This window comes from Bos mutus, chromosome 18, assembly GCF_027580195.1.
Source record: "Bos mutus isolate GX-2022 chromosome 18, NWIPB_WYAK_1.1, whole genome shotgun sequence".
Taxonomy (NCBI): domain Eukaryota; kingdom Metazoa; phylum Chordata; class Mammalia; order Artiodactyla; family Bovidae; genus Bos; species Bos mutus.
In genome coordinates this window covers 784509-809245 of record NC_091634.1, presented here as the reverse complement: position 1 = coordinate 809245, position 24737 = coordinate 784509, and the positions used below count along the sequence as shown (strand labels likewise).

General features: G+C 42.9%; 1 protein-coding gene across 1 annotated transcript; it reads left to right on the top strand.

Moving 5' to 3' along the window:
• Positions 1-6418: 6418 nt before the first annotated feature.
• On the top strand, positions 6419-19941 carry LOC102275152 (zinc finger protein 211). The gene is made up of 3 exons (XM_070386941.1): positions 6419-6663; positions 9156-9282; positions 17270-19941. The coding sequence occupies exons 1-3, from the start codon at positions 6631-6633 to the stop codon at positions 18892-18894; spliced, it is 1785 nt and encodes a 594-aa protein (XP_070243042.1). The 5' UTR covers positions 6419-6630; the 3' UTR covers positions 18895-19941.
• The last annotated feature ends 4796 nt before the right edge of the window (positions 19942-24737 follow it).

Genomic DNA, 24737 nt, shown 5'->3' with positions numbered 1-24737 from the left:
ATCTGAAGAGGGAATAGGATTTCACAGCAGATGGAACTGAGTAAGGTAATAAATCGAGTAACTAAGTTTGTACAAGAAAGGGTGCTGTTCCCCCTTGAGGAAGAGATTCATGAGTTTACGCTTGGTGATCAAGTATGGGTCAAAGATTGGAAACATGATTTGCTAGCCCCTTGGTGAAAGGACCCTTATGTTATTTTAACTACCCCTACTGCAGTTAAAGTTGCAGGTATTGTCCCTTGGATCCATCATACGAGGGTGAAGAGAACATACCACGCAGACCCAAAAACGCTGAGTGGACTGCACAGAGGGACCCCGCTGACCCTCGAGAGACTAAGACCATCCTTAAGAACAAGGAAAAGAAGATCACACCACCAAATACACCACCCCAATTTCCTTGAAACTTACATAAAACAAAGGAAGGATAAATACAATCACAATAACCCCATTATTCAAGTGTTATCAAGTGTTAGGTGTTCAAACAGTTAATAATCCATAAGCCTGCAGTTACACTCCCATAGATACAGAAAGAATTTATGACCTGTCCGGAGGCAGGGGTGATTAGATTAGAGTATGTTTTCTCTTCAGTTCAGTTCAGTTCAGTGGCTCAGTCGTGTCCGACTCCGCGACCCCATGAATCGCAGCACGCCAGGACTCCCTGTCCATCACCAACTCCCGGAGTTCACCCAGACTCACGTCCATCGAGTTAGTGATGCTATCCAGCCATCTCATCCTCTGTTGTCCCCTTCTCCTCCTGCCCCCAATCCCTCCCAGCATCAGAGTCTTTTCCAATGAGTCAACTCTTCGCACGAGATGGCCAAAGTACTGGAGTTTCAGCTTTAGCATCATTCCTTCCAAAGAAATCCCAGGGCTATGTGATCTTCAGGATTCCCCTGTCCAGAGCGGGTCTTACCCTTCTGTTGTAGTTTCCAGATCTGATCCGATCTATATAGTTACTAGCAGCCTGCTAACTAAAGAAAGGAAATGTCTCAAAACTCAGAGAATGCCACCAGGTCCCTCACCCACAACATGCGTTTTGAGATAATGCGGGCACCAGGTGAGTCATCCCGGGCCACAGAACGATGGGTATGAATCTTGAAGAAAGGCAGATTTCCATACATATATAAGTTTCACTAACATAGGTTAGGAGAACAACGTATGAGTATAGCATGATGCTTTGTCAAGTCGGTTCAGAGCCTTTGGGGAACCAACTTGAAGACAGAGTCTAGGGTAAATACACAGTACATTAACAGAGCTTAAGACAAACATTTCCATAAGAAAAGTGCATTGCTTAGCTCAAGGTTTGAGAAAAGTTAAGTTCAGGTGGAACCAGGTGTCATTCTGGCAACACAGAATTTTAAGAAACCTTTTTTCAAATTTGTATAGAGAAGTGGAAAATATATAACACTGGTTTGCTTCCTCCTGCCGCTTAAAAGAGATAAAAAATGTCTGACACTTGCAGCCTATTTCCTCCGTTTGGAGCTCCCTGGCTGCCTGTTACCCTCTCAGTAGGGATGCAACTCCATAGCCATACTAACCCCAGTACATAAGTCAGCTCTTTAAGAAAGTGGTGCCCATGGTCCAGATGTGAGAAGGATGGAACCGCCCTTGGGGAAAAGGAGAAAGGCAGAGCCCAGCTCAGAGGACAGAGGTAGGTGTGCAGATTGTATGCAACATATATACAAGTGTAAGTTTTTCCAGAATGACATCAAGGTACAGGTGTTTCTAAGCCTCATCAAGAAGACACCATTCTTCCCAGGAGAAGTACATGGCCCATTCTCAAAGGTCACACTGCTCTGACATAACAGGAACAAATAAAACCATGAACAGTCTCACTTCTGAAAATCCACCTTCCATCTTCCAGTACATCTCCTCTATTGCCCTAGCAGATCAGTTCAGTTCAGGCGCTCAGTCGTGTCCGACCCTTCCCGACCCCATGAATTGCAGCACGCCAGGCCTCCCTGTCCATCACCATCTCCCAGAGTTCACTCAGACTCATGTCCATCGAGTCGGTGATGCCAACCAGCCATCTCATCCTCTGTCGTCCCCTTCTCCTCCTGCCCCCAATCCCTCCCAGCATCAGAGTCTTTTCCAATGAGTCAACTCTTCGCATGAGGTGGCCAAAATACTGGAGTTTCAGCTTTAGCATCATTCCTTCCAAAGAAATCCCAGGGCTGATCTCCTTCAGAATGGATTTGTTGGATCTCTTTGCAGTCCAAGGGACTCTCAAGAGTCTTCTCCAACACCACAGTTCAAAAGCATCAATTCTTCGGCGCTCAGCCTTCTTCACAGTCCAATTCTCACATCCATACATGACCACTGGAAAAACCATAGCCTTGACTAGATGGACCTTTGTTGGCAAAGTAATGTCTCTGCTTTTCAATATGCTATCTAGGTTGGTCATAACTTTCCTTCCAAGGAGTAAGCGTCTTTTAATTTCATGGCTGCAGTCACCATCTGCAGTGATTTTTGGAGCCCCCAAAAATAAAGTCTGACACCGTTTCCACTGTTTCCCCACCTATTTCCCATGAAGTGATGGGACCGGATGCCATGATCTTCGTTTTCTGAATGTTGAGTTTTAAGCCAACTTTTTCACTCTCCTCTTTCACTTTCATCAAGAGGCTTTTGAGTTCCTCTTCACTTTCTGCCATAAGGGTGGTGTCATTTGCATATCTGAGTTTATTGATATTTCTCTCAGCAATCTTGATTCCAGCTTGTGTTTCTTCCAGCCCAGAGTTTCTCATGATGTACTCTGCATAAAATTAAATAAACAGGGTGACAATATGCAGCCTTGGTGTACTCCTTTTCCTATTTGGAACCAGTCTGTTGTTCCATGTCCAGTTCTGTTGCTTCCTGACATGCATTCAAATTTCTCAAGAGGCAGGTCAGGTGGTCTGGTATTCCCATCTCTTGAAGAATTTTCCACAGTTTATTGTGATCCACACAGTCAAAGGCTTTGGCATAGTCAATAAAGCAGAAATAGATGTTTTTCTGAAACTTTCTTCCTTTTTCGATGATCCAACGCGTATTGGCAATTTGATCTCTGGTTCCTCTGCCTTTTCTAAAACCAGCTTGAACATCAGGAAGTTCACGGTTCACATATTGCGGAAGCCTGGCTTGGAGAATTTTGAGCATTACTTTACTAGCGTGTGAGATGAGTGCAATCATGCGGTAGTCTGAGCATTCTTTGGCATTGCCTTTCTTTGTGATTGGAATGAAAACTGACCTTTTCCAGTCCTGTGCCCACTGCTGAGTTTTCCAAATTTGGTGGCATATTGAGTGCAGCACTTTCACAGCATCATCTTTCAGGATTTGAAATAGCTCAACTGGAATTCCATCACCTCCACTAGCTTTGTTTGTAGTGATGCTTTCTAAGGCCCACTTGACTTCACATTCCAGGATGCTTACCAGATGGAGCTTCTTAAAACCTGGGGTGAGAAACCTCCCTCCTCTGAGCTTTAGCTCCCAATGCTTCCAGAATACACAGGTAATCATTTCAAGTGTAAATCCTGCTCTTCCCTGCTGTTTTTCTTCCACCAGGAAAAAAAAAAAGAGCAAGAAAGAGAGACCTGCACTTACCTAAACCAGCTAACTGTCACCTTAAAATGGGATATACTGGTACTGATTCCACACTTCCTTCTAGTGGTGGTGGAAATGGCAACAACCTGGCCTGCACTCAATCGAGACCCTTATCATGTGGTTCTCCAAGGGTCTGGGAGAATGCCAGGTGAAGAGCCCCAAGACCCTTCTCAAATATAGAGAATGTGTGCATGGGGGTGAGAACAAATGAGGTACTGGGACACCCTCCACCTATCAAAGGTGTTTCTCCACTCCTGGGAGTCTGTGGGAACAGGCAAGCCATGGAAGAAAGTGACCAGGGTCATGCTCCAGGGACTAGGACTTGCCGGGACCGCTGCCTGACACCAGAGCCAGGTAACCTTGATGCTGAGAAGGGCCCTGTGGGACTCCTGGGCACAGAGGCCTTTTTGTCCTCCATGTCTTACAGTCAAGACTCCAGTCTCCGTGACCTTCTCTCATTTCCATATAACAGAACAGTTGCTAATCAAAAGAGGAACAGCAAAGAAACCACTTGAAACAAGATTAAAGAACCAGAGAATCTCATCGAGATTAGGAGACCGGATCACCTAAGACCCTATACACATGCTAATCCTGTCAGCAATCCTACTACCCCTTTGAAACTTTGTGGAAGAAAGAATACAAGACTGTTACTGCCTTGATCCTTACTACATATATCTGCCTGACTACATGCGTGCGTGCTCAATCACATCCGACTCTTTGTGACCTCATGGACTATAGCATGTTAGGCCCCTCTGTCCATGGATTTTCCAGTCAAGAATAGTGGAATGGGTTGCTATTTCCTTCTCCAGGGGATCTTCCCAACCCAGGGATTGAACCTGTGTCTCTTGCATCCCCTGCATTGGCAGGTGGATTCTTTACCACTGTGCCTCCTGGGAAGTCCATCTGGCTACATAACCTTTCTCTACTCACCAGGAAGCAGGGGTACACAGTTCTTTAAGTGCTAGGTACTGTGTTCCCCTTTTGCCTGGAAAAGTAATAAAGCCACTCTTTCTCCTCCATGAACTAAAAAGATGCACAATGTTGAGAGTCACACGTTAAACTTTATTTGGGGCAAAATGAGGACTGCAGCCTTGGAAACAGCGCTTCAAATAGCCCTGAGAGAATGCTCCAAAAAGGCAGTGGCAGAAGGTCAATATATAAGATTTTGGTGAAGGGTGAGTTCCATACAATCTGGCACTTAAGAAAGGTTTTCTGCTAGTCATGAGGAACTGACGTCACCATGAAGGGATTTAGTGTTTTTCTAGATATGAAGAGATGCTAGGATTGGGATCATGAAATCAGTTCCACAAAATATCCAGCTATCTAAAAGACCTGTTCCACCAGTTTCCCTGGAGCACAAAGTGCCTCACTGTCTACCCTGAATTCCCCTCAGGGGGTGTTGAAGCTGGGCCTAGAGCAGCACAGGGTCCAGTCTCTGCAGAGGCAGAAGGCAAATGCTTTTGTTGTTGCTGTTCAATCGCTGGCAAATGCTCTTGTGCATGCAAGCTAAGTCTCTACAGTCGTGTCTGATTCTTTGTGATCCCATGGACCGTAGTCTGCCAGACTTTTCTGTCCATGGGATTTTCTGGCCAAGAATACTTGAATGGGTTGCCATTTCCTCCTCTAGGGAATCTTTCTCACCCAGGGACCAAACGTTTGTCCCTTGCATCTCCTGCATTGGCCAGCAGGTTCTTTACCACTAGCACCATCAGTGAAGCCCACCAAATGCTCTTGCAAGTGCCAATTTGTAGCTGACACTGCCATAACTCAGTATTCCTGTTTGGCATTGGTGCCCAGAGCCAAGATTCTGGCAACAACCTCAGGTCGACTGGCTAACATCTCCTCTATGCCTCTGTCCTCAGTGCTATTGCTTATCAGTTGTGACCTTGAAAAAGCCACTTCCCTCTCCCTCAAATTCCTCATCACCTCTTATAGACTTTTCTTCCACTGAACAGGTTTTCCAGAGTTTTTAAACACCTAACTTAGACCGTGTTCTTCCTCTACTCAAAACTCTCCTCCACTCCCATGGCCCTGAGAAAAAAAGTACAACCTCTCATCTGCCACTCCGTGTGCAGCCTGGCCTCAAATGTGACTTGCAGAAGCAGGATGGACCCAGGATTCCAGATGTTCCTGCTGCAGTTCCATCTCCAAGCCTCACCCACACAGCACAGTGGTGCTCAGAAATAGGGACACCATTCCTGAAGGCCTCACTGTCCTGGACCAATGGTGCAAAATAAAGCAATGTGAGCAGGCGCCTCTCACTCGAGGCATTCATATTATGGTGCTGACACAGGCAGGGGAGAACCCTGAGCACACAGCATTTACCTGTGGTGGGGGCGTCAGCTCAACTGCTGCCATCGGAGCCTCTGCAGGGACCCGAGTGGTGACAGTAGGGCGACCAGGTCGGATTCCGCATGGTTATTCCCCGCCAATGGCGAAGTCTAAAACCTTGTGCAGTACGAACAAAACCTCCACTTCCGCCTTTGGCCCCTCACCTACCTCCCAACATCTCACTGCAGAGTTTCTGACCAGATTCACAGTTTCAATGCAATCAAATCTGTGCCTAACGACAAAAAGGCTACATGTTCTAATGGTTCCCCCTCTCCCTTAGGAAGGATGAATTCCTTCTCCAGCCCTAGAGGTCACTTCTCAGCTCTCCTGGCAATTCATCTTGGCTTTTTCTGCCCCAGTGTTTCAGGTGTGGACCATGCTTCCTTGAGGCCTTAGAACTACATTACCCAGAAGTATTGCGTTACGGAGCAGTGACGTTTATCCAATGAAAATACAGAAAAGGAGCGTTTCCGGGGAGGGGCTTCAGGTGTCTTCCTGGCGGACATTTTGATTCCTCTCAAGTCTGTGGAGCCGGACGGAAGGTCTGAGCGTGCGGTGTTGGGAGGCCTGTTGCAGGCCGAGAGAGCGCAAGGGGCGTCTTCGAAGGCACTGCATAGCGGACGGCGTAAGAGCTGGGGACACTGCCGCCTGCAGGGTGTGTCCGCGCCAAGTCCGACCTGACCAGTGGAGGGTCGCCGCACCGCTCTGTGGAAAGAAGCTCTGATGGCGGTGCCTGCCCTGAAGGACCCCGGTCAGGTAAGTGCAGTGAGTTCTGGGTTCTCCGCTGCCCGTTTCCCCACCAGAATGAGAACACCCCAGGTGAGCAGCTTCCTGCTCACGTTGTTTGTGGCCTTAAAAAACGTGCAACTCAGAAGTTGAGTTGTGTTTTATTCCGTGGGGATTTTTAGGATTTCCAGCCCAAGAAACATCTCAAGGAACCCTGGGAGGCGAAGGGAGAAACTGTTACAGGAAGGAGGACCCCCTCCAGGACCCGAAAGTGGGCTCTAACACTGGAAAGTGAATTGTTCGAGGAGACACTTGTGCTGGCAAAGCAAGAGATTTTATTGGGAAGGGGCTCTGGGTCGGACAGCAGTAGGGTAAGGGAACCCAGGAGAACTGCTCTGCCACGTGGGTTGCAGTCTGGAGTTTTATGGGGACGGGATTAGCTTTGGTTGTCTTTAGCCAATCTTTCTGACTCAAGAGTCCTTCCGGGTGGTGCACACCTTGTTCAGCCAAGATGGATGCCAGTGAGGATGATTCTGGAAGGTGTTGGGACACCTGGTGTCACTTTTTTACCTTTCCAGAACTCTGTGTTGGTGGTGGCTTATTAGTTCCAGTGTTCCTTACCAGGACCTCCTGTTTTAAACAACGCATGCAAATAGTTACTATGGTACCTGGCCAGGGCAGGCGGTTTCAGTGTGCTTCCCCTAACAAAGCCAGCGTATATATAAGTTTTGCAACAAAGGGCAGGTGTTTGAACATCAATAGATTATTGTTAAGGAAAGTCAGATAACCCAAGTTAAGGAATTAAGCACTTTTCTGTGTATGGAAAGATGTGAGTCTGGGCTCACTGAAATCATTTCTGTCGTGGCAGTCTGAGCTGTAGTTGAAAAAGAATTTCCAGACATAAGGCATTTTAGACTAGAGCGAATTTGTTGAGAACAAAGGGGAGAGGTAGAGAGGGGTGCTGCAAAGACAGAGGGCGGACTCCCTAACTGACCAGGGAGAGCCACCAGGAGACTGTTAGAACAGCGGGTGGCTCAAGGGCTTGCAGACTATTTTTATAGCCTCAAGGAAAAGAAAATTCCTGTGGAGAGGGGTGATGTTAGGTCAATAGTCAGGATTCTGTGTATTATGTCATATGGAGGCTGGAGCTGGCTGGTTAGGAACAGAATGAACATGACAATGGTTGCCCTGGAGCTTGGCTAATCATGGAGATATTGTCCTATCATCTCGATATAGGGCTCCATAACTCCTTTGATATGCACCTCGGCTATCTGGGGCCAGTATCCTGTGTTTTCATATCCTGAGTTTCTCGGGACTCAGCATAGGAGTGACTGTAGTCTGCTGGCTGCTAAATGGCAAGTATTCTCCTTCCTGAATTCCTAGGGCTCACTGGCTCACACTGGAGGGCTGCAATCGCTGATCGCTGTGGCATCTTTTTTGTTTACCTATATGGCAGGAAGTGTCCCATTTTTCACACTTTATCTCATGTGCCTGGCCCAACCGCAGTGAGGCCTTCAGGGGTGGTGTCCCTGTTTCTGACCACAGGTGTAATGTGGTGTGGGTGAGGCTTGGAGATGCAACTGAACCAGGAACATTGGGGAACCTGGAGTCCATCGTGTTTCTTCAAAAAACAAAGTTTGAGGCCAGGCTGCACGTGGAATGGCAGATGAGAGGTTGTACCTTTCTTCTCAGGGCACTGGGAACGCTGGAGAGTTTTGAGTAAAGGAAGCATATGATCTGTGGGCTTTTAAAAGTTCTCCAAAATAAATAAATAAATAAAAGCTCTCCAAGGCCTGTTCAGTGGAAGAAAAGTCTGTAGGGGTTGATGTGGACTTGAGCAATGGAAAGTATGGCTTCTCAGAGCTCACAGCTGATAAAAGGTAGTAGTGAGGATGAAGTCATGCAGTAGATGTTAGCCAGTCAGCCTGAGGTTATCGGGCTATGGTACCAGGCAGCTGCCCTGGCAAGTCCTGAGTCCTTGGAGCACTGCCCTGGTCACTTTGCTCTGTGGTCTGCATGTTCCCACAGATTCCCACAGCTGCAGAAGAACATTTAGTAAATGGAGGTTGTCCCAGTCCCTTACTTGTTCACACTCTCACGCACACATTTTCTGTATTTGAGGAGGGTCTTGGGGCTCTTAACCTACCATTCTCCCAACATTTCGGTTTGGGGACCTTGGCAACCCTGTGCCTGGGGTAGTGAGTGCACACTGGTTCTATGGAGGAATTATGGAACATTGAAACCCATACCAGTATGTTGAAGTGCTTTGAGGTAAGGCTAAGCTGGTTAAGGTAAGTGGGGGTCTTTTTTTTCTGGTGGGAATAAACAACAGGGAAGAGCAGAATTTCAGCTTGAAATTAAATGCCTGTGTGTTCCAGAGGCAACAGGAAGTTCAGATCAGAGGAGGGAGTTTTTCTTCCCCAGGTATCAGGAGACTCCATCAGGTTGGACAGTAGAGGAGATGTGTGAGAAGATGGAAAGTGTGAGACTGTTCATGATTTTATTTGTCCCTGTTACACCAGAGCCATGTGACCTTTGAGGATGTGGCCGTGTACTTCTCCCAGGAAGAATGGTGTCTTCTTGATGAGGCTCAGATACAACTGTACCTTGATGTCATGTTGGAAAACTTTGCACTTGTATGCATGCTGGGTAAGGCCCCACTCCCTCCTCTATCCTCTTGAGCTAGGCTCTGCCTTCTTTTCCCCCGGGACAGCTCTGTCTTTCTTACATGTGGACCATGGTTACCATGTATCTGATATTTATTTTGCCTGTCTGTACAGAAGAGTGTTGTCACTGACATGGGCACTACTAAACAGATGGTGAGCTATTCTTCCCACAACCTTTTCCAAGGTTCCTACATGTATGTAGTTTTCCTACATACGTGCCTGCAGCTTTATTTTTTGTCTTTTGATGACTACCATCTAATGGATGTGTAGTGGTATATCTTTACCATTTCCATTGCATTTCCCTTATGGTGTGCTTATTGGCCATTTGTATATCTTTTTTTTTTTTTTTTCCAAGCCATGTTGACTTCTGGGATCTTAGTTCTCTGACCAGGGATTGAACCTGGGCCTAATGGCTGTAAATATGTAGAGTCTTAACCACTCTACTGTCAGGGAATTCCTGTGTATATCTTTCAAAAATATCTATTCAGGTCCTTTTCCTATTTTTTTCATCAGATTGGTTTTTTTTAGTTGTTGAGTTCTAGACTTCATCCATATATTCTGGATATTAATTCCTTGTTGTACTCTGTGGTTGCCTTTTTACTATGTTTATAGTTCCCTGTGATGTACAATAGGTCAGTTTTTTCCTTTTCCCCTATACCTTTTTGAGGTATAATTGACAGATGACATTAAGTTAAAGGTATGAAACAAACAAACAAAATGTTCTTTTTTTTTTTTTTAAGGTTCAGTATCACATTTATTCTTTTGTTGCCTGTGCTTTTGTTGTCATAGACAAGAAATCATGCCCAAATCCAACATTTTGAAGCTTTTGCCTTTTGTACATGTCTTGGTAGATTTATAACTAAATATCACTTTTTCTCTTTTTTTGTACTAGTGTACATGGTATTTAGTTTTTAGCCTCAAATTTCAGTTTTTTGTGGGGCTGGTATGTAGGTCAGTGATTGGTTTTTATATTGTAACTTTGTATCCTGAAAACTTTGTTGTTTTTTAGTGAAAGAAGGCTTATTTAGAGAGATACACCCAGAATGTGGGCCATCTCAGAAGGCAAGAGTGGCCTGTAATTACTTTTTGTTCTAGGATATTTTTGGCAGGGTGTCTATATTTGGGGTTTCTAACGTACCTGATCATGTCATTTGAGAGTGAAGACAATTTTCCTTCCTTTCCAATGAGTATATCTTTTCCTAATTAAAAAGCTTCTAAACAGCAAAAGAAACTATCAACAAAATCAAAGGGTAACCTACCTAATGGGAGAAAATATTTGCAAGCCATATATTTAAGGGGTAAATATTCCAAAATATAAGAACTTATATAACTGGATACCAATCAATATGTATTTTAAGTATTGATAGGTGTTATGTTAACTGACTTTCAAATGTTAAACCAGTTTCAATTGCCCAGTTGGTCATGGTATATAATTCTTTTTATATAGTTTTTTAATCGATTTTTAAAAGTTGTTAAATTTTTTGTGTCTGTGTTCATGAGAGATATAATTCTATAGTTTTCTTTTAATGTTTTTGGTTTGGTATTAAAGTAATACTGGCCTCAAATAATGAGTTAGGAGCTGTTTCCTTTGTTTCTGTCTTCTGAAAGAGATTGTAGAGAATTGTATAATACATTCTCTCATTACATGTTTGGAAGAATTTATATTTTGGCCACACTGCATAGCATGAAAAATCTTAAAAAAAAAAAAAAAGGAAAAATCTTAGGCCCTGACCAAGAATTGAATGCATGCCCCATGCAGTGGAAGCACAGAGCTTAACCATTGGAACCCCAGTGAGGCCCCCTGATTGATTTTCTTTAATTGACGCAGACCTGTTCAGATTATCTATTGTGTGGGTTTTGGTAGACTATCTTTCAGGGAATTGATCCCTTGCATCTAGGAGATGCAAGATGGAGAAGGAAATGGCAACCCACTCCAGTATTCTTGCCTGGAGAATCCCAGGGATGGGGGAGCCTAGTGGGCTGCAGTCGCACAGAGTCGGACACGACTGAAGCGACTTAGCAGCAGCTTAGCAGCATCTAGGTGATCAAATTCATGGGGTTAGAGATTACTCATATTTTTCATTATTATTCTTTTAATCTCCATGGTATCCGCAGTGATGTTTTATTTTGAATTTTTTGTTTGTGTTATTATTAATTTGTGTTCTCTGTTTTTATCCTCATGAGCCTGACTTGACTGCTGTGAACATAGGAGTCTATATCTTTTTGAATTAAAATTTTTGACTGGATATATGCCCAGGAGTTAAACTGCTGGATCATAATGGCAACATTACTTTTAACTTTTTGAGGAACATCTATACTGTTTTTCATAATGGCTGCCCAACAGCATTTGTTATTTGTAGACTTTTGTTTTTAATATGTGTGTATGTAAGTATTTATTTGGCTATTCTGGGTCTTAATTGGGACACCTGGGAGCTTTTAGGTGCTACATGCAAACTCTTATCTCGAGCTTGTGGAATCTTAATTCCCTGATCAGGGATAGGATCTGGGCCCCCTGCATTGGGAGCATGAAGTTTTCTTTTCTGGTTTTTTTTTTTTTTTTTTTTTTTGTAAGCAAGGGAGCATGGAGTCTTAGCCATTGGACCACCAGGGAAGCCCCTGTAGACTTCTTAATAACGGCATTCTGCCTGGTGTGAGGTGGTACCTCATTGTAGTTTTGATTTGCATTTCTTTCTTTCATTTTTCTCTTTGCTTTTCAGTTTTGGAAGTTTCTACACATCAAGCACAGAGATGCTTTCCTCAGCTGTGTCCAGTGTATCAATAAGCGCATCATATTCATTCTTCATGTCTGTTATAGTCTTTTTGACTTCTAGAATTTTGAGTTCTTTCTTTGAATTTCCATTTCTCAAATGTCCAACTCTTTGCGACCCTGTGGACTGCAGCATGCCAGACTTCTTGTCCATCACAAACTCCCAACTCTACCAAACATTAATCAGCATATATATCATACTTGCTTCGTATTTCCAGTGTGATAATTACAACATCTTTGTGATAGCTGATTCTGGTTTTGAAGTTTCCTTTGTCTCTTCAGATTGCTTTTCACTATTTAGTATGCTGTGTAATTTTTTCTTGATAACTGGCATGATGTATGGAGTAAGAGGAACCACTATAAGTAGGCCTTTATTCATGTGTTGGTAAGATGTGGAGAAGGGAAGCCTCCACAGTACTGGAAGGATTCATAGTATGTTTACTTATCAGTCTTTTAATGAGTTTGTGTGTCTGGACTATGAACTTCACAAGTTACTTTCAATTTATTTTCCTCCCATTAGGTGGGACAGCCATGTGTAGAGAGGGCTGGAATTGAGCACTTGTTTTTCTTGTCAGTTACCTTATTAAGAAGAACAGAATGTTCTGGCTATTTTATTTGTCTGATCTTTATCGTTTTCTTTTTCAGAATGCTTTGTCTATTTAATGTGTGTGGGGTTTTTTTTTTGGAGTTCATCAAGTTGTAAAGATTATGATATTTATTTTTTTAATATAAGCATTTATTGCTGTAAATGTTCTCCTTAGTACTGCCTTTGCTGCATCCTGTAGTTTTAGTATGTGGTGTTTTGTTTACATTGGTCTATTAAATATTCTCTGATTTCCCTTGTGATTATTTTCTTGAACCTATTTATTTCCAGAATTTTGTAGATATTTCAGTTTTCCATATGTTATGTTATGGATCTTCATTCTGTTGTGGTTAGAGAGGATAGTTGGTATAAACTTTATCTAATTAAATCTATTGTTCGTATCCAGAGTAGAGTATGGAAATTTCCAAATATTAAGGTAGAACTGTCTGTTTCTCCTCTTGATTGTCAGTTTTTGCTTCATGTATTTCAGTGATCTACTATTGAGTGCGTGACTATTTATACTTATTGCATCATCTTACATTGAATCTTCCCAAAATATATGTCCTTCGTAGTCTTTAGATTTAAAATCCTTATTGTTTGGTATGATTTATAGCTACTCCTGTGTGCTTTTTGTTACTATTTGCATGAAATATCTTTATCTACCTTTCAGTTTCAACTTGTGTTTTGTCGACAGCATACAGTTGTTGTTGTCGTCTTGGATTGTGCCACACAGCCTGTGAATTCTTCCTCCTGTGACCAGGGATTGAACCCATGCCCTCAGCAGTGAAACTGCTGAATCCTAACCACTGGACTGCCAGGGAGTTTCCTGGATGGTTTTTTTGAATCTATTCTGCCAGTCTGTGTTTTGCTCTGAGAGGTTAATCTATTCACTTTAGAGCAGTTATTGATGAGAGGTTATTTTTTTCATCTTGCTCTTTGTTTTCTATATACGCCTTGGAGCTTTGTCATTCCTTACTTTTTGTTATTTTCTCCTTTTGTATTTAGTTGATTTTTTGGGGGGGGGGGTAGTGAAATATCTTAATTCCCTTTTCATTTCCTTTGTGTGCATAATAAAACTTCTTCTTTATTTTTTTGTATTTACCATGGGGATTACATTTAATATCCTAAAGCTAGAGCATACTAATTTTAATTTATACCAGTTTACCATCAGTAACATTAAAAAAATTTCTGGGAATTCCCTAGTGGTCCAGTGGTTAGGACTCTGCAGTCTCACTGCCATGGGCCTGGGTTCAGTCCATTGTCTGGAACTAAAATACTGAGAGCCGTGCTGGCAGGCCAAAAAAAAATTTTTTTTCTGCTTCTATACAGCTTTATCTGTATCATTTTACTCATTAGTGTCTTTTCGGTTCAACCTGAAGGACTCCCTTTAGCATTTCTTGAACTTCCTCATCTTTTATTTACCTAGATATACTAATTTCTAATTTACCTAAATATGCTAATTTCTCCTTCATTTTTGAAAGAATCTTGGTTGGCAGGTTTTTTTCCTTCAGCCATCTGAACATATCAGCCCACTGTCTTCTGGTCTTTTCAGGTTTCCCATAAGAAATCTGCTAATGATATTGTTTGGGACCCCTTGTCTGTGATGAGTCACTTCTCTCACTGATTTCAAGATTCTCTGTTTCAGCAGTTTGATTATAATGTGCCATGATGTGGGTCTTCTCGTTTATTGATTCTCTGTTTCAGCAGTTTGATTATAATGTGCCATGATGTGGGTCTTCTCATTTATTCTGCTTGAAGTTCATTTATGTTCTTGGATGTTTACATTCATATGTTGCCTCAAATCTGGGATGTTTTTCTGCATTGGATTTCTCTAGTGGTTTTTTTTTTTTCACTTCAGCAATTGTACTTTTCAGCTCCCAAATTTCTTTTTTTTTTAAATACTTACTATCAAAAAAAAAACAAAAACAAAAAAACAAAGCAAAACAACTTGCTGTATCTTTTATTGTTAGTTCCATTTTGTTGAGGCAGCTTTTAAAAATTTCTTTTGGTTCATTTGTTTACCAGTTTGAACATCTTTTTCAGACAAATCTTTTTCTAGTCACTATGGGCTCTACTGGTGGCCCAGACAGTAAAGAATCCACCTGCAATGTGGGAGACCTGGGTTCGATCCCTGGGTTGAAAAGATTCCCTGGAGGAGAGCGTGGCAACCCACTCCAGTATTCTTGCCTGGAGAATCCCCATGGACATAGGGTTGCAAAGAGTTGGACACGAGTGAACAACTAAGTATGGTTACCATCTATTCTTTTTGTACCTTTTCATAAGGTACAGCAGCTGTTGATTGTTATTGTCCTTTCCTTCTTTGTATGCCTTGTGAGTTTTTGTTGTTGAAAACTGAACATTGGCATCTTATGGTTGTAACTCTGAAGATACTGTGCTTGCCATTAACCAGGGTTTGCGGGGCGGGGGGTTCTTGTTTTTGATGTTTTTAGAGTGTCTCTTTCCTGTATATTGACATGAGATGTAAACTGACAGGCTTTTCAGTGTGCCTTTCCTTGGGGGTGCACCATGACTTAAATTCCACAATATAAGCGGTTGTCTTTTATGATTTTTTTAATTATTATTCATTTATTGTCTGTGCGGGGTCCTTGTTGATACATACTTTTCTCTAGTTGTTGTGAGCAGGGGCTATGCTCTAGTAGTGCATGGGCTTCTCATTGCTCTGGCTTCTTTTGTTGCAGAGCACGGGCTCAAGGGTACGTGAGCTTCAGTAATTGTGGCACATGGGCTAAGTAGTTGTGGCTCCCAGGCTCTAGAGCACAGGCTCAGTAGTTGTGGCACATGCACATAGTTGTTCCAAAACATGTAGGATCTTCCCAGACAGGAGGTTAAACCTGTGTCTCCTGCATTGACAGGCAGATTCTTCACCACTGAGTCACCAGGGAAGCCCAGTGTTTGCTTTTGATTGCCTTAGTCCTCAAATGTCTCACTCTTAAAAGGGAAAAGCAGAAAAATGAAGAGCAGGAGGTGAGATGCTGGCCCTTAAAATCTTCAGCCAGAGGGGGAGGAGATTTGTGTATCGGTGGTACCATTTACAGCAGTGGGTGTACACCTCTGTATTACTCACATACATTCAGGAACAGCAGTCAGACTATAGAGCACTGACATTTGGAGGACTAACTAGGTCCTTATTTTCCATGCTGGCTCATGAAAAGTATGTGCAGTCTGCTCTAGAAACATGTACATAGTAGCCTGCCATGGGACTTTGGGTTGGGGAATGGACAGCTCCAGAGGCTAAGAACTGAACTTGCCTAAAATAAATTTAACTTGGGAAACTGCAGATCTTCAACAGATTCGAGTTCCAAGAGCTACCATTGGATTCTGTCAGCACAGTTATTGTTAAGGCTAGGAGATGGAATCCTAACATTTTGTATCCATCTTCTGCACATCCTTTCACGTGGTTCCATCAGAGCTGCTTTTTGCAGTGTTTAAATATTGTCCCTTTTTGTGTGCTGAGTTCTTCTGGGCTGGTGTTGGCCACTCACCTGACCTGCTCTTCTATTAAGAGTTGTATCATTTGCCTTCCATGTAGTTGTTGAACTGAGAGTGGACAGTCCTTCATGATTTGCAGGATGGACATGACTCTGGTCTCAGCACAAAGCACTCTCAGGTAGTCTGGCCAAGTTGAATGGCAGCTGGGATAGCTTCATGTCAGTTGTGTGTTCAAGTCATTCCAGGAACCTATCATGTTTGACTAGTGCTTTTAATGTGATTGCCAGTGGCCACAAGTCATTTCTATAGTCTTTTCTCCATTCTTGACACTAGCAACTTACACTTTGTTCTACTTCTCATTATTTACTTATCCATTTATTTTATTTTTGGTTGGATCTTCATTGCTTTGCAAGGGCTTTCTATAGTTGTGGCGAGTAGGGGCTACTCTTTATTGTGGTATGCGGGCTTCTCATTGTGGTAGCTTCCCTCATTGCAGAGCATGGGCTCTAGGCCTGCAAGCTTCAGTAGTTGTAGCACACAGACTCAGTAGCTGTGCATGGTATTGGTTGCTCCACAGCATGTGAAATCGTTGTAGACCCAGCCTCGAATCCACGTCCCCTCCATTGGCAGGTGGATTCTTACCCACTGTGGCACCAGGGAAGTCCTACTTCTCATTTTTATTCTGACTCCAGCCTGGGATTAATTCCCTACCACCTCTCTAAACCGTTTATTTCATTGGTCTTCACAGTGTTTCCTCCAGAGTATTTTCTGACACTGTTTATGTCCTGAAACACAGGAGGATCCCTTAATATTCCTTAAACACCAGGTACCTGTTCCAGTCAGATTTTCTGAGGCCTGGACATACAGTTCTGCAGAGAAAAGGTCACCAGCAGTTGTGGTCCAGGCAGAAGCTATTGATAAGAGTGAACTGTAGAAAAGGCGTTTCACCCTTGCTCCATACCCAGTCCTTGTGTCCTGTGTTTGCTGAGACCTCATCTGTTCTGTAACCTTAAAGCCCTGTAACACAGAGCAGCTGCTTCCTCAATCTGACCCTAACTCCACTTCCTGAACACAGTCTTGTGGACCTGTTCTTTCAAGTGTCAGATGTACAGTTTTAACGGTGGCATTTCCCTGTACTAAACTCAATATGGACTTCACTATTGTTTTCAGGTTCTTGGCCTGGAGTTGGGGATGAAGAGACACCTTTTGAACAGAGCAAATCTGCAGGAGTGTCACAGATTGGGAGTCCCAGGACAGATTCATCTGCTGAGAAGGTCCAGCCCTGTAAGATATGCATCCTGGTCTTGAGAAACATTTTGCACTTGACTGAAGAGCAGGGAACAAATAGTGGACAGAAAGCAAACACATGTGGGGCACATGGAAAACAGTTCTGTTTCACTGCAGACATTCAGCAGCACCAGAAGCAGCACACGAGAGAGACTCTTTTACAATATATTATGGGGAAACTCTCATTTTTGAAGAGCTGCACAATTCATGCATCAGGAAGTCTCTCCCCATACAATGAGATTGGGAAGGAATTCGTGGCCAACCTGGGAGTTCAGCCACAGGCCAAAAACACCAGGAATCAACAAAACAACAGTAAGGAGTGTGAAGTTGTTTTTCACAGTGGAAAAAGTCATCAGAGCTCGGGAGAAGGCAAGAAAGCTTCCAGCCGCACAGACATACTTGTTCAAGATGAGAGAATCCTCACTAGTGAACAGTCTTGTGAGTTCACAGGCGGCACTCACCAAAGTAACCATGTTCAGCACCAGAAAGGTCACATTAGAGGAAGGTCTTCTGAGTGCACTGAATGTGGGAAATCCTTTGGCCAAAGAAAGTATCTCAGGATTCATAGGCGAATCCACACTGGAGAAAGGCCTTATCAGTGCAAGGAATGTGATAAATCTTTTATCTATAAGAACCGTTTCATTGGACATCAGAGAATTCATACCGGAGAAAGGCCATATGAATGCACTCAATGTGGAAAATGTTTTACCCATCAATCCTCTTTCTATGTACATCAAAGAATTCACACTGGAGAAAGGCCTTATAAGTGCAATGAATGTGGGAAATCTTTTATCAACAACTCCAATTTCCATAGACATCAGAGAATTCACAAAGGAGAAAGGCCTTATACCTGTAATGTATGTGGGAAATCTTTTATAACGCTGGCTGGCATCCGATATCATCAGAAAGTTCACAACAGGGAAGAGCTGTATAAAGGCAGTGACTATGGGACATCCTTTAATCAAATGCACCACCTCAGTTCCAATAGGAAAATCCACACTGGAGAAAAGCCCTATGAGTGCAGTGAATGTGGGAAATCTTTTACTGCTAGCTCTAGCCTTTGGTATCACCAGAGAGTTCACAGTGGAGAAAGGCCTCATGAGTGCAGTGAATGTGGGAAATCTTTCATTGTTAGGTTGAGCCTTCGCAATCATCAGAGAGTTCACACTGAAGAAAGGCCTTATAAGTGCAGTGAATGTGGAAAATGTTTTACTAGCAGTTCGAGCCTTCTTCGTCATCAGAGAGTTCACAATGGAGAAAGGCCTTATGAGTGCAGTGAATGTGGGAAATCTTTTACTGCTAGCTATGGCCTTCGGTATCACCAGAGAGTTCACAGTGGAGAAAAACCTTATGAGTGCAGTGAATGTGGGAAATCTTTTACTGCTAGCTCTAGCCTTCGGTATCACCAGAGAGTTCACAGTGGAGAAAAACCTTATGAGTGCAGTGAATGTGGGAAATCTTTTACTGCTAGCTATGGCCTTCAGTATCATCAGAGAGTTCACCATTGAGAAAAACTTTATGAGTGCAGTGAATGCAGGAAATCTTTTATTAATAAGTCCAGTCTTAATCATCAGAGAATTCACACTGGAGAAAGGCCTTTTGAGTGCAGTGAATGTGGGGAATCTTAATAGTAAGATCAGATCTATTTGGTTATCAGAGAGTTCACACTGGAGAAGGGGCCTCACGAATGCAGCTAATGAGGAGAGCACTAGCGTTGGAGTTGGGATAGTAACAGCGTGGGAGGACATAACTACAGTCACCAGGCAGCAAATGGACCATTTCTAGGGAGGGATTTGAGGCACAGAGGGTGTGCTTTCTCTCCCAGCAATGGACAGATATTTGGGATTCAGTATCAGGTTGCCTGTTTTCAGGACAAGGGGAGTCTGGGCACTGTGATCCTCTTTCCCTTCCAACCTAGCTTTGGGAACTCAAAGAATACCTAATCCATCCTCTGTCCCTGCCCCGCTCCTCAAGAGTCTTGCTCATACACTGCACTCCATGCTCAGTGGTCATGACTATCCACTGGAAAGCAGCATTCATGGTTTTCCTGTAAATGAATGATCCCGTTATCTACCTGGTAATGCTCTGTTCCAGCACCTCCATGCCACAGCATTGCACTGGGTTTAGGGCAGCCAAGAGTGGAGAAGAGACTTGTATGATACTGTATGATATCTCTTATGTGCAACTTAAAAACAATACAAAAGAATACACATGCAAAACAGAAACAAGCAAAAAAAAACACAAAACTCAGGTTTAGGGGTTTAACTCGTGGCTCACTGATAAAGAACCTGCCTGCCAGTGCAGGAGATGAGGGTTCAATCCTGGGTCAGGATGACCCTCTGGAGGAGGAAATGGCAACCCACTCCAGTATTCTTGCCTGGAGAATCCCATGGACAAGGGAGCCTGGCAGGCTACAGTCCATGGGGTCTCAAAGAGCTGGACATGACTTAGCAACTACACAGGTACAGAAAACAAACTAATAGTTATCAGAGGAGAGACAGAAGTGTGATGGGACAAATTATGTGTATGGGATTAAGAAATTAAAAACTCTTTATTTATAAAACAGCAACAAATTTATATTGTATCAGATAAAGAATTATAGTCATCATTGTATAATAACATTTGGTAGAGTATAATCTGTAAAATACTGAATCACTGTGCTGTACACCTGAAACTAATATAATATTGTAAATCTACTGTAATTAAAAATAAAAGTGAATTTTCCACAGAATTGTTAAGATTGTATTTTCTGGATGGTACAAACCACCAGACGTTTAATAAAGGGAGTATCTATGAAAGTGATTTGTATTATTTATGAAAATGGTCAGTCAGGTGTGGCTACAAGAAAAAAGGAAAACAGTGATGCTCACAAATCCTGGAAACACATGGGAAAGTTATCAGGGTAGTCACGAGACAAGGCAGGAGTGGGGAGTGTTCAGAACACTGTCTGTGTTGCGGTTCTGTGGGAAAGGCCTGGCAGAGTGGGGTAAACAACTAGGATTGCTTGCTTTGAATAATTTTGGACTTCATGCTATAGGGGTGGCCTCTGGTTGCTTGGTGTTTGGTGCTGTGATGATGAAGAAAGAGAAACATTGCCTCCAGGGGTGTCAGCCATGTGGAGGATGTGTGGCTCTTGATTGTTCAGTTTGCTTTCACACAGAAGCAGGACACATTTGAGTATCACATGAGAAGCTAGTATATTTTGCTATATGAGAATGAAATAGTCACTTGGCTGCTTAACCACATCTGCCATGTCACTTTGGCCATGACCTCTCTGGCCATTGATACGGGCATGGGGACTAGAAATAAAAATGCCAGTAAGGGCTTGCAGGCTTGTAGCTATTATGAGCCAGTGGCCTACCTGGATGAATTCCCTTCATTTCATAAGCATTCCTGAACAGGAGGTGTCTGGTGGGGGAGCAAAGCAGATCATGTCCCTGTGGTGCAAACAAGCACATGGTAACAAATTGTATCTCTCAGTTTAATGTTTCTTTCCATTTTGCCAGGACATCCTACTAGATGATGAAGCATAATTAGGTTAATTACCGTAAACTTAAGTTTTTCTCTTAGCAATTGAAGGCAGGGATATACTTACCATTTTACCCCAGGATGTAGCAGAATTAATAATTAAAAAATTAATTTTTATTCTTTTAAAATAGGTGACTTATTGCACATGATAGTCACCTATTTTAAAAGAATAAAATTAATTTTAAAAAGAAAAAAAAAAAAAAAAAGTGATCCAAATGCCAAAATGAGAGAAAACTTATAGATGTTTAACAAAAGTAGGAAAAGCATTTTTCTCTGGTGCAGAAGACAAAGAACTTAGAGAAACAAGTGTCACTGCACAAAGGAGCTGGAAGCTGGGAAACATGAAGGAAGCTAGTAACACAGAGTCCATCAGTCACTGGCCTGGATTTACAATCATTGCAACAGAAAGAGTAGAAATGGAAGACAGAGTTAAAAGTCGAAGAAGCTCACCAGGACCAGGATGACGTGCGTGGCTCTGGCATCATGGGAAGGTCTGGGGAAATTCTGTTGCTGTGAATGTGTTGGACCTGCTGCTTGTGCCTGTGAAGGACAGAGATCATGACACCCAAACAATAGCATCCAGTTAAGAAAATCCAAATAACATCTGCATCTAATATCTGACAGAGTATCTGTCAGACATGACTGAGGAACTGTATCCAAAATTTTCTGAATGGAGCCCTCCAGAGAGCTCCATCACATGTACTGGTGGCATTACTGTAAATAAAGTGTGCGATCTCCCATTGTTAACTTGTTCAGTCACCAAGTCATTTTCCACTCTTTGCCACCCCATGCCAGCTTCCTCTGTCCTCCACGTTCTCCCAGTGTGCTCAAATTCATATTCATTGAGTTGGTGATGCCATCTAACCATCTCATCCTCTGCACCCCCCCATTCTCCTCTTGTCTTCAATCTTTCCCAGCATGAGGGTCTTTTCCAGTGAGTCAGCTCTTTGCATCAAATGGCCAAAGTATTGGAGCTTCAGCATCAGCCCTTCCAGTGAATATTCAGGGTTCATTTCCTTTAGGATTGACTGGTTTGATCTCTTTGCAGTCCAAAGGACTCCCCCAAGAGTCTTATGGTCGATCCCAAGTGTATGCCCAAGTAGCCAAGCATCAAGGAGAGGACTGCTGTCCTTCAGTACTGTGACCTTTGACAAGAGACTGAGGACCAAGGCCACCTCTTCCTGCAAGTGGGAAACACCAGAGCTTCAGGAACAGCTCTGTCATGTATCAAGGCCTTGCTGTCCCACTGAGTTTCCTGGGTGTTGTGTTGCTTTAATAACCGAGGAAATAAGGTAACTGGATACAGAGTGTCACAGGCTCAGGTCCTGGGAAAGTCTTCTTTACAAGAGGGTTGAGTAAGCATCCAGCAGTTGTTGCTCACATGGCATGTCATGACGTTGAAACAGACAACACTTTGTACCAGAAGACCCTGGGTAGCTCACTGCCATCATGGGCCCAGAGACTACAGAGCATAGGAGGTGTGTGCAGAGCTTCGACCAAGGAGTCTCCAGGAGGCACCAAAATAAGTGCCTATTAGGAATTTTCCTCACGGTCCAGTGGTTAAGACTCCATGTACTCAATGCAGGGAGCACAGGTTTGATCCCTGGTCCAAGGAACGAAGATCCTGCATGCTGTGTGGCACAGCCAAAAAAAAGTATCTGTTGAATGGTTGGCCATCTGAACTGACTAGGACTTTTCTCTCATAAAGTCCCCAAAAGTGGGATGATTTTTGAGTGACTGCATAAATAAGCCTTAGTCGTCAATGCAGAATATATTGCCTCTAAAAGTCAGAAAGATCCAATAGGTTTGGCTGCTCTGAGACTGATGGAAACTGACAAAATCAGAAGTTGCCCTTTAATCACATCAGCAATAGAGTAGACTGTACAAACACTGGATGGAGCTAAGAAATTTATTGTGCTGGCATGACGCTGAAATGTGTGGGGCCGTAGCCCATCTGTTGTCTGTAAGCACAACGATGAATGTATGTCTTGCACAAGTGTCTTGCAAATCCCCTCACAGGGTATGTCGTCAATGAAGCTCCATACTTGGGTGTCTGACCACAGATGGGTCCAATAAAGTTCTTGTCCAGTGAGGTTGTATGTGATACCTGAACCTTTGAGGTATCCCATGGACAACTAAGTAAAAGTGTAGTGTACTGAGTTCCTATGTAGGTGAAGGAGAGGCTCTTGAAATAGGCATATGAAGATCGAATAGCACGTTCATTTCAATTATGAGTGAGCTATAGGGATCTCAGTGGATGGAACCAGGGAGATGCTGGTCACGATGCTCAGTCACCATGAGACGCTGTTCCTCCTAGGACACTTAATATCTATCTATGATAGTGTCTCAGATGTAAACAAAATTGGTTACTTCTCACTTCAAGTTAATGAACATGATTTGTATGTTAAACATATATCTTGAAAAAACATTCAATCTTGGCTGTGTTGGGTTCTGTTGTGGCACACGGGATCTTCCTTGGGGGATTCAGGCTCCAGAGCACGTGTGGGCTCTAGATTGCAGCACTATAGTTGAGGTGGGTGGGGGCGTAGTTGTGCCACGGCATGTAGGATCTTAGTTCCCCTCCCACGAATTGAACCTACATCCTCTACATTGAAGGCAGATTCTAACCATGGGCCAACAGGCAAGTCCCGACATATCTTTTTGATACATCTTCAAAATCACTTCTGGCCTTTCTATTTTCTCATTTAATTAATTAAATTATTACTATTTTGCTGACTAGTTATTTCCTGTTCATGTACATACATGTGAAAGTGTTAAGTCACTCAGTTGTGTCCAACTCTTTGTAACCCTATGGACTATAGCCTGCCAGGCTCTTCTATCCATGGAATTCTCCAGGCAAGAATAGATATGAGGAGGGAGAATGGCATTGAAACATGTATAATATCATGTATGAAACGAGTCGCCAGTCCAGGTTCGATGCACGATACTGGATGCTTGGGGCTGGTGCACTGGGACGACCCAGAGGGAGGGTATGGGGAGGGAGGAGGGAGGAGGGTTCAGGATGGGGAACACAGGTATACCTGTGGCGGATTCATTTCGATATTTGGCAAAACTAATACAATATTGTAAAGTTTAAAAAAAAATAGATATGAAGATAGATTTAACACAAACAGTTTCCAACCCACTTGTATAAATCTGAAAGAAAACACATTTATGGCTGTAGATCCTTCCAGAAACATTCAGATTCACTTAATTACATACGTCTTTTCTTTTACATACGTCTTTTCTCACTCCATCGATTTGACCTCCTGGATGTTTGATTCATTCCCATAGTGCTGTTTTAGCCCCTGCCAGATGCCTGCAAAAATTGGTGGTTCAGTGATTAAGTTTGCAAGCTCCCAAAGCAGGGGTCACAGTGTGGTCAGGAAAAAAAGCCTAACCCTGGAACTGTGAAAAATGGGCAGCTATTTTCTTCCCAAAACTTTAGTGCTACGGACATGTTGTTATAGAATGTATGAAATATGGAACCTGAAATGTGACAGAAAACAGTCCTAGTTTAAATGTACTGGATAACTACAAATTAGAGGATAAATTTTGCTCCTCTTAAATACAGATGATAATACTGAGAGTGCTAGAGCATAACAAACTGTAAGTATGCTCCTTTGTTTTCAAATTTATTGAAATTCCCAAACACAGAGCTCTAATCATTATAAATTATGGTTTACTCATTAATTTTCTGTCAACAAAGAGCAAAGACACAAACTTCCAGAGCATTCACATTGAAAAGAGTAAAGTTTTGACTCCAAAATAAACTGCTGGAAACTGCATCTCATTTTTTTTTAATTAACTAATTTTATTGGCA

Excerpts from the sequence above, each read along its gene's own strand:
- LOC102275152 (XM_070386941.1), top strand. The coding sequence starts at position 6,631 with ATGGCGGTGCCTGCCCTGAAGGACCCCGGTCAG. Across the intron at positions 6,664-9,155 it reads CCCTGAAGGACCCCGGTCAG|AGCCATGTGACCTTTGAGGA; the intron begins GTAAGTGCAGTG and ends CTGTTACACCAG. Across the intron at positions 9,283-17,269 it reads TGCACTTGTATGCATGCTGG|GTTCTTGGCCTGGAGTTGGG; the intron begins GTAAGGCCCCAC and ends TATTGTTTTCAG.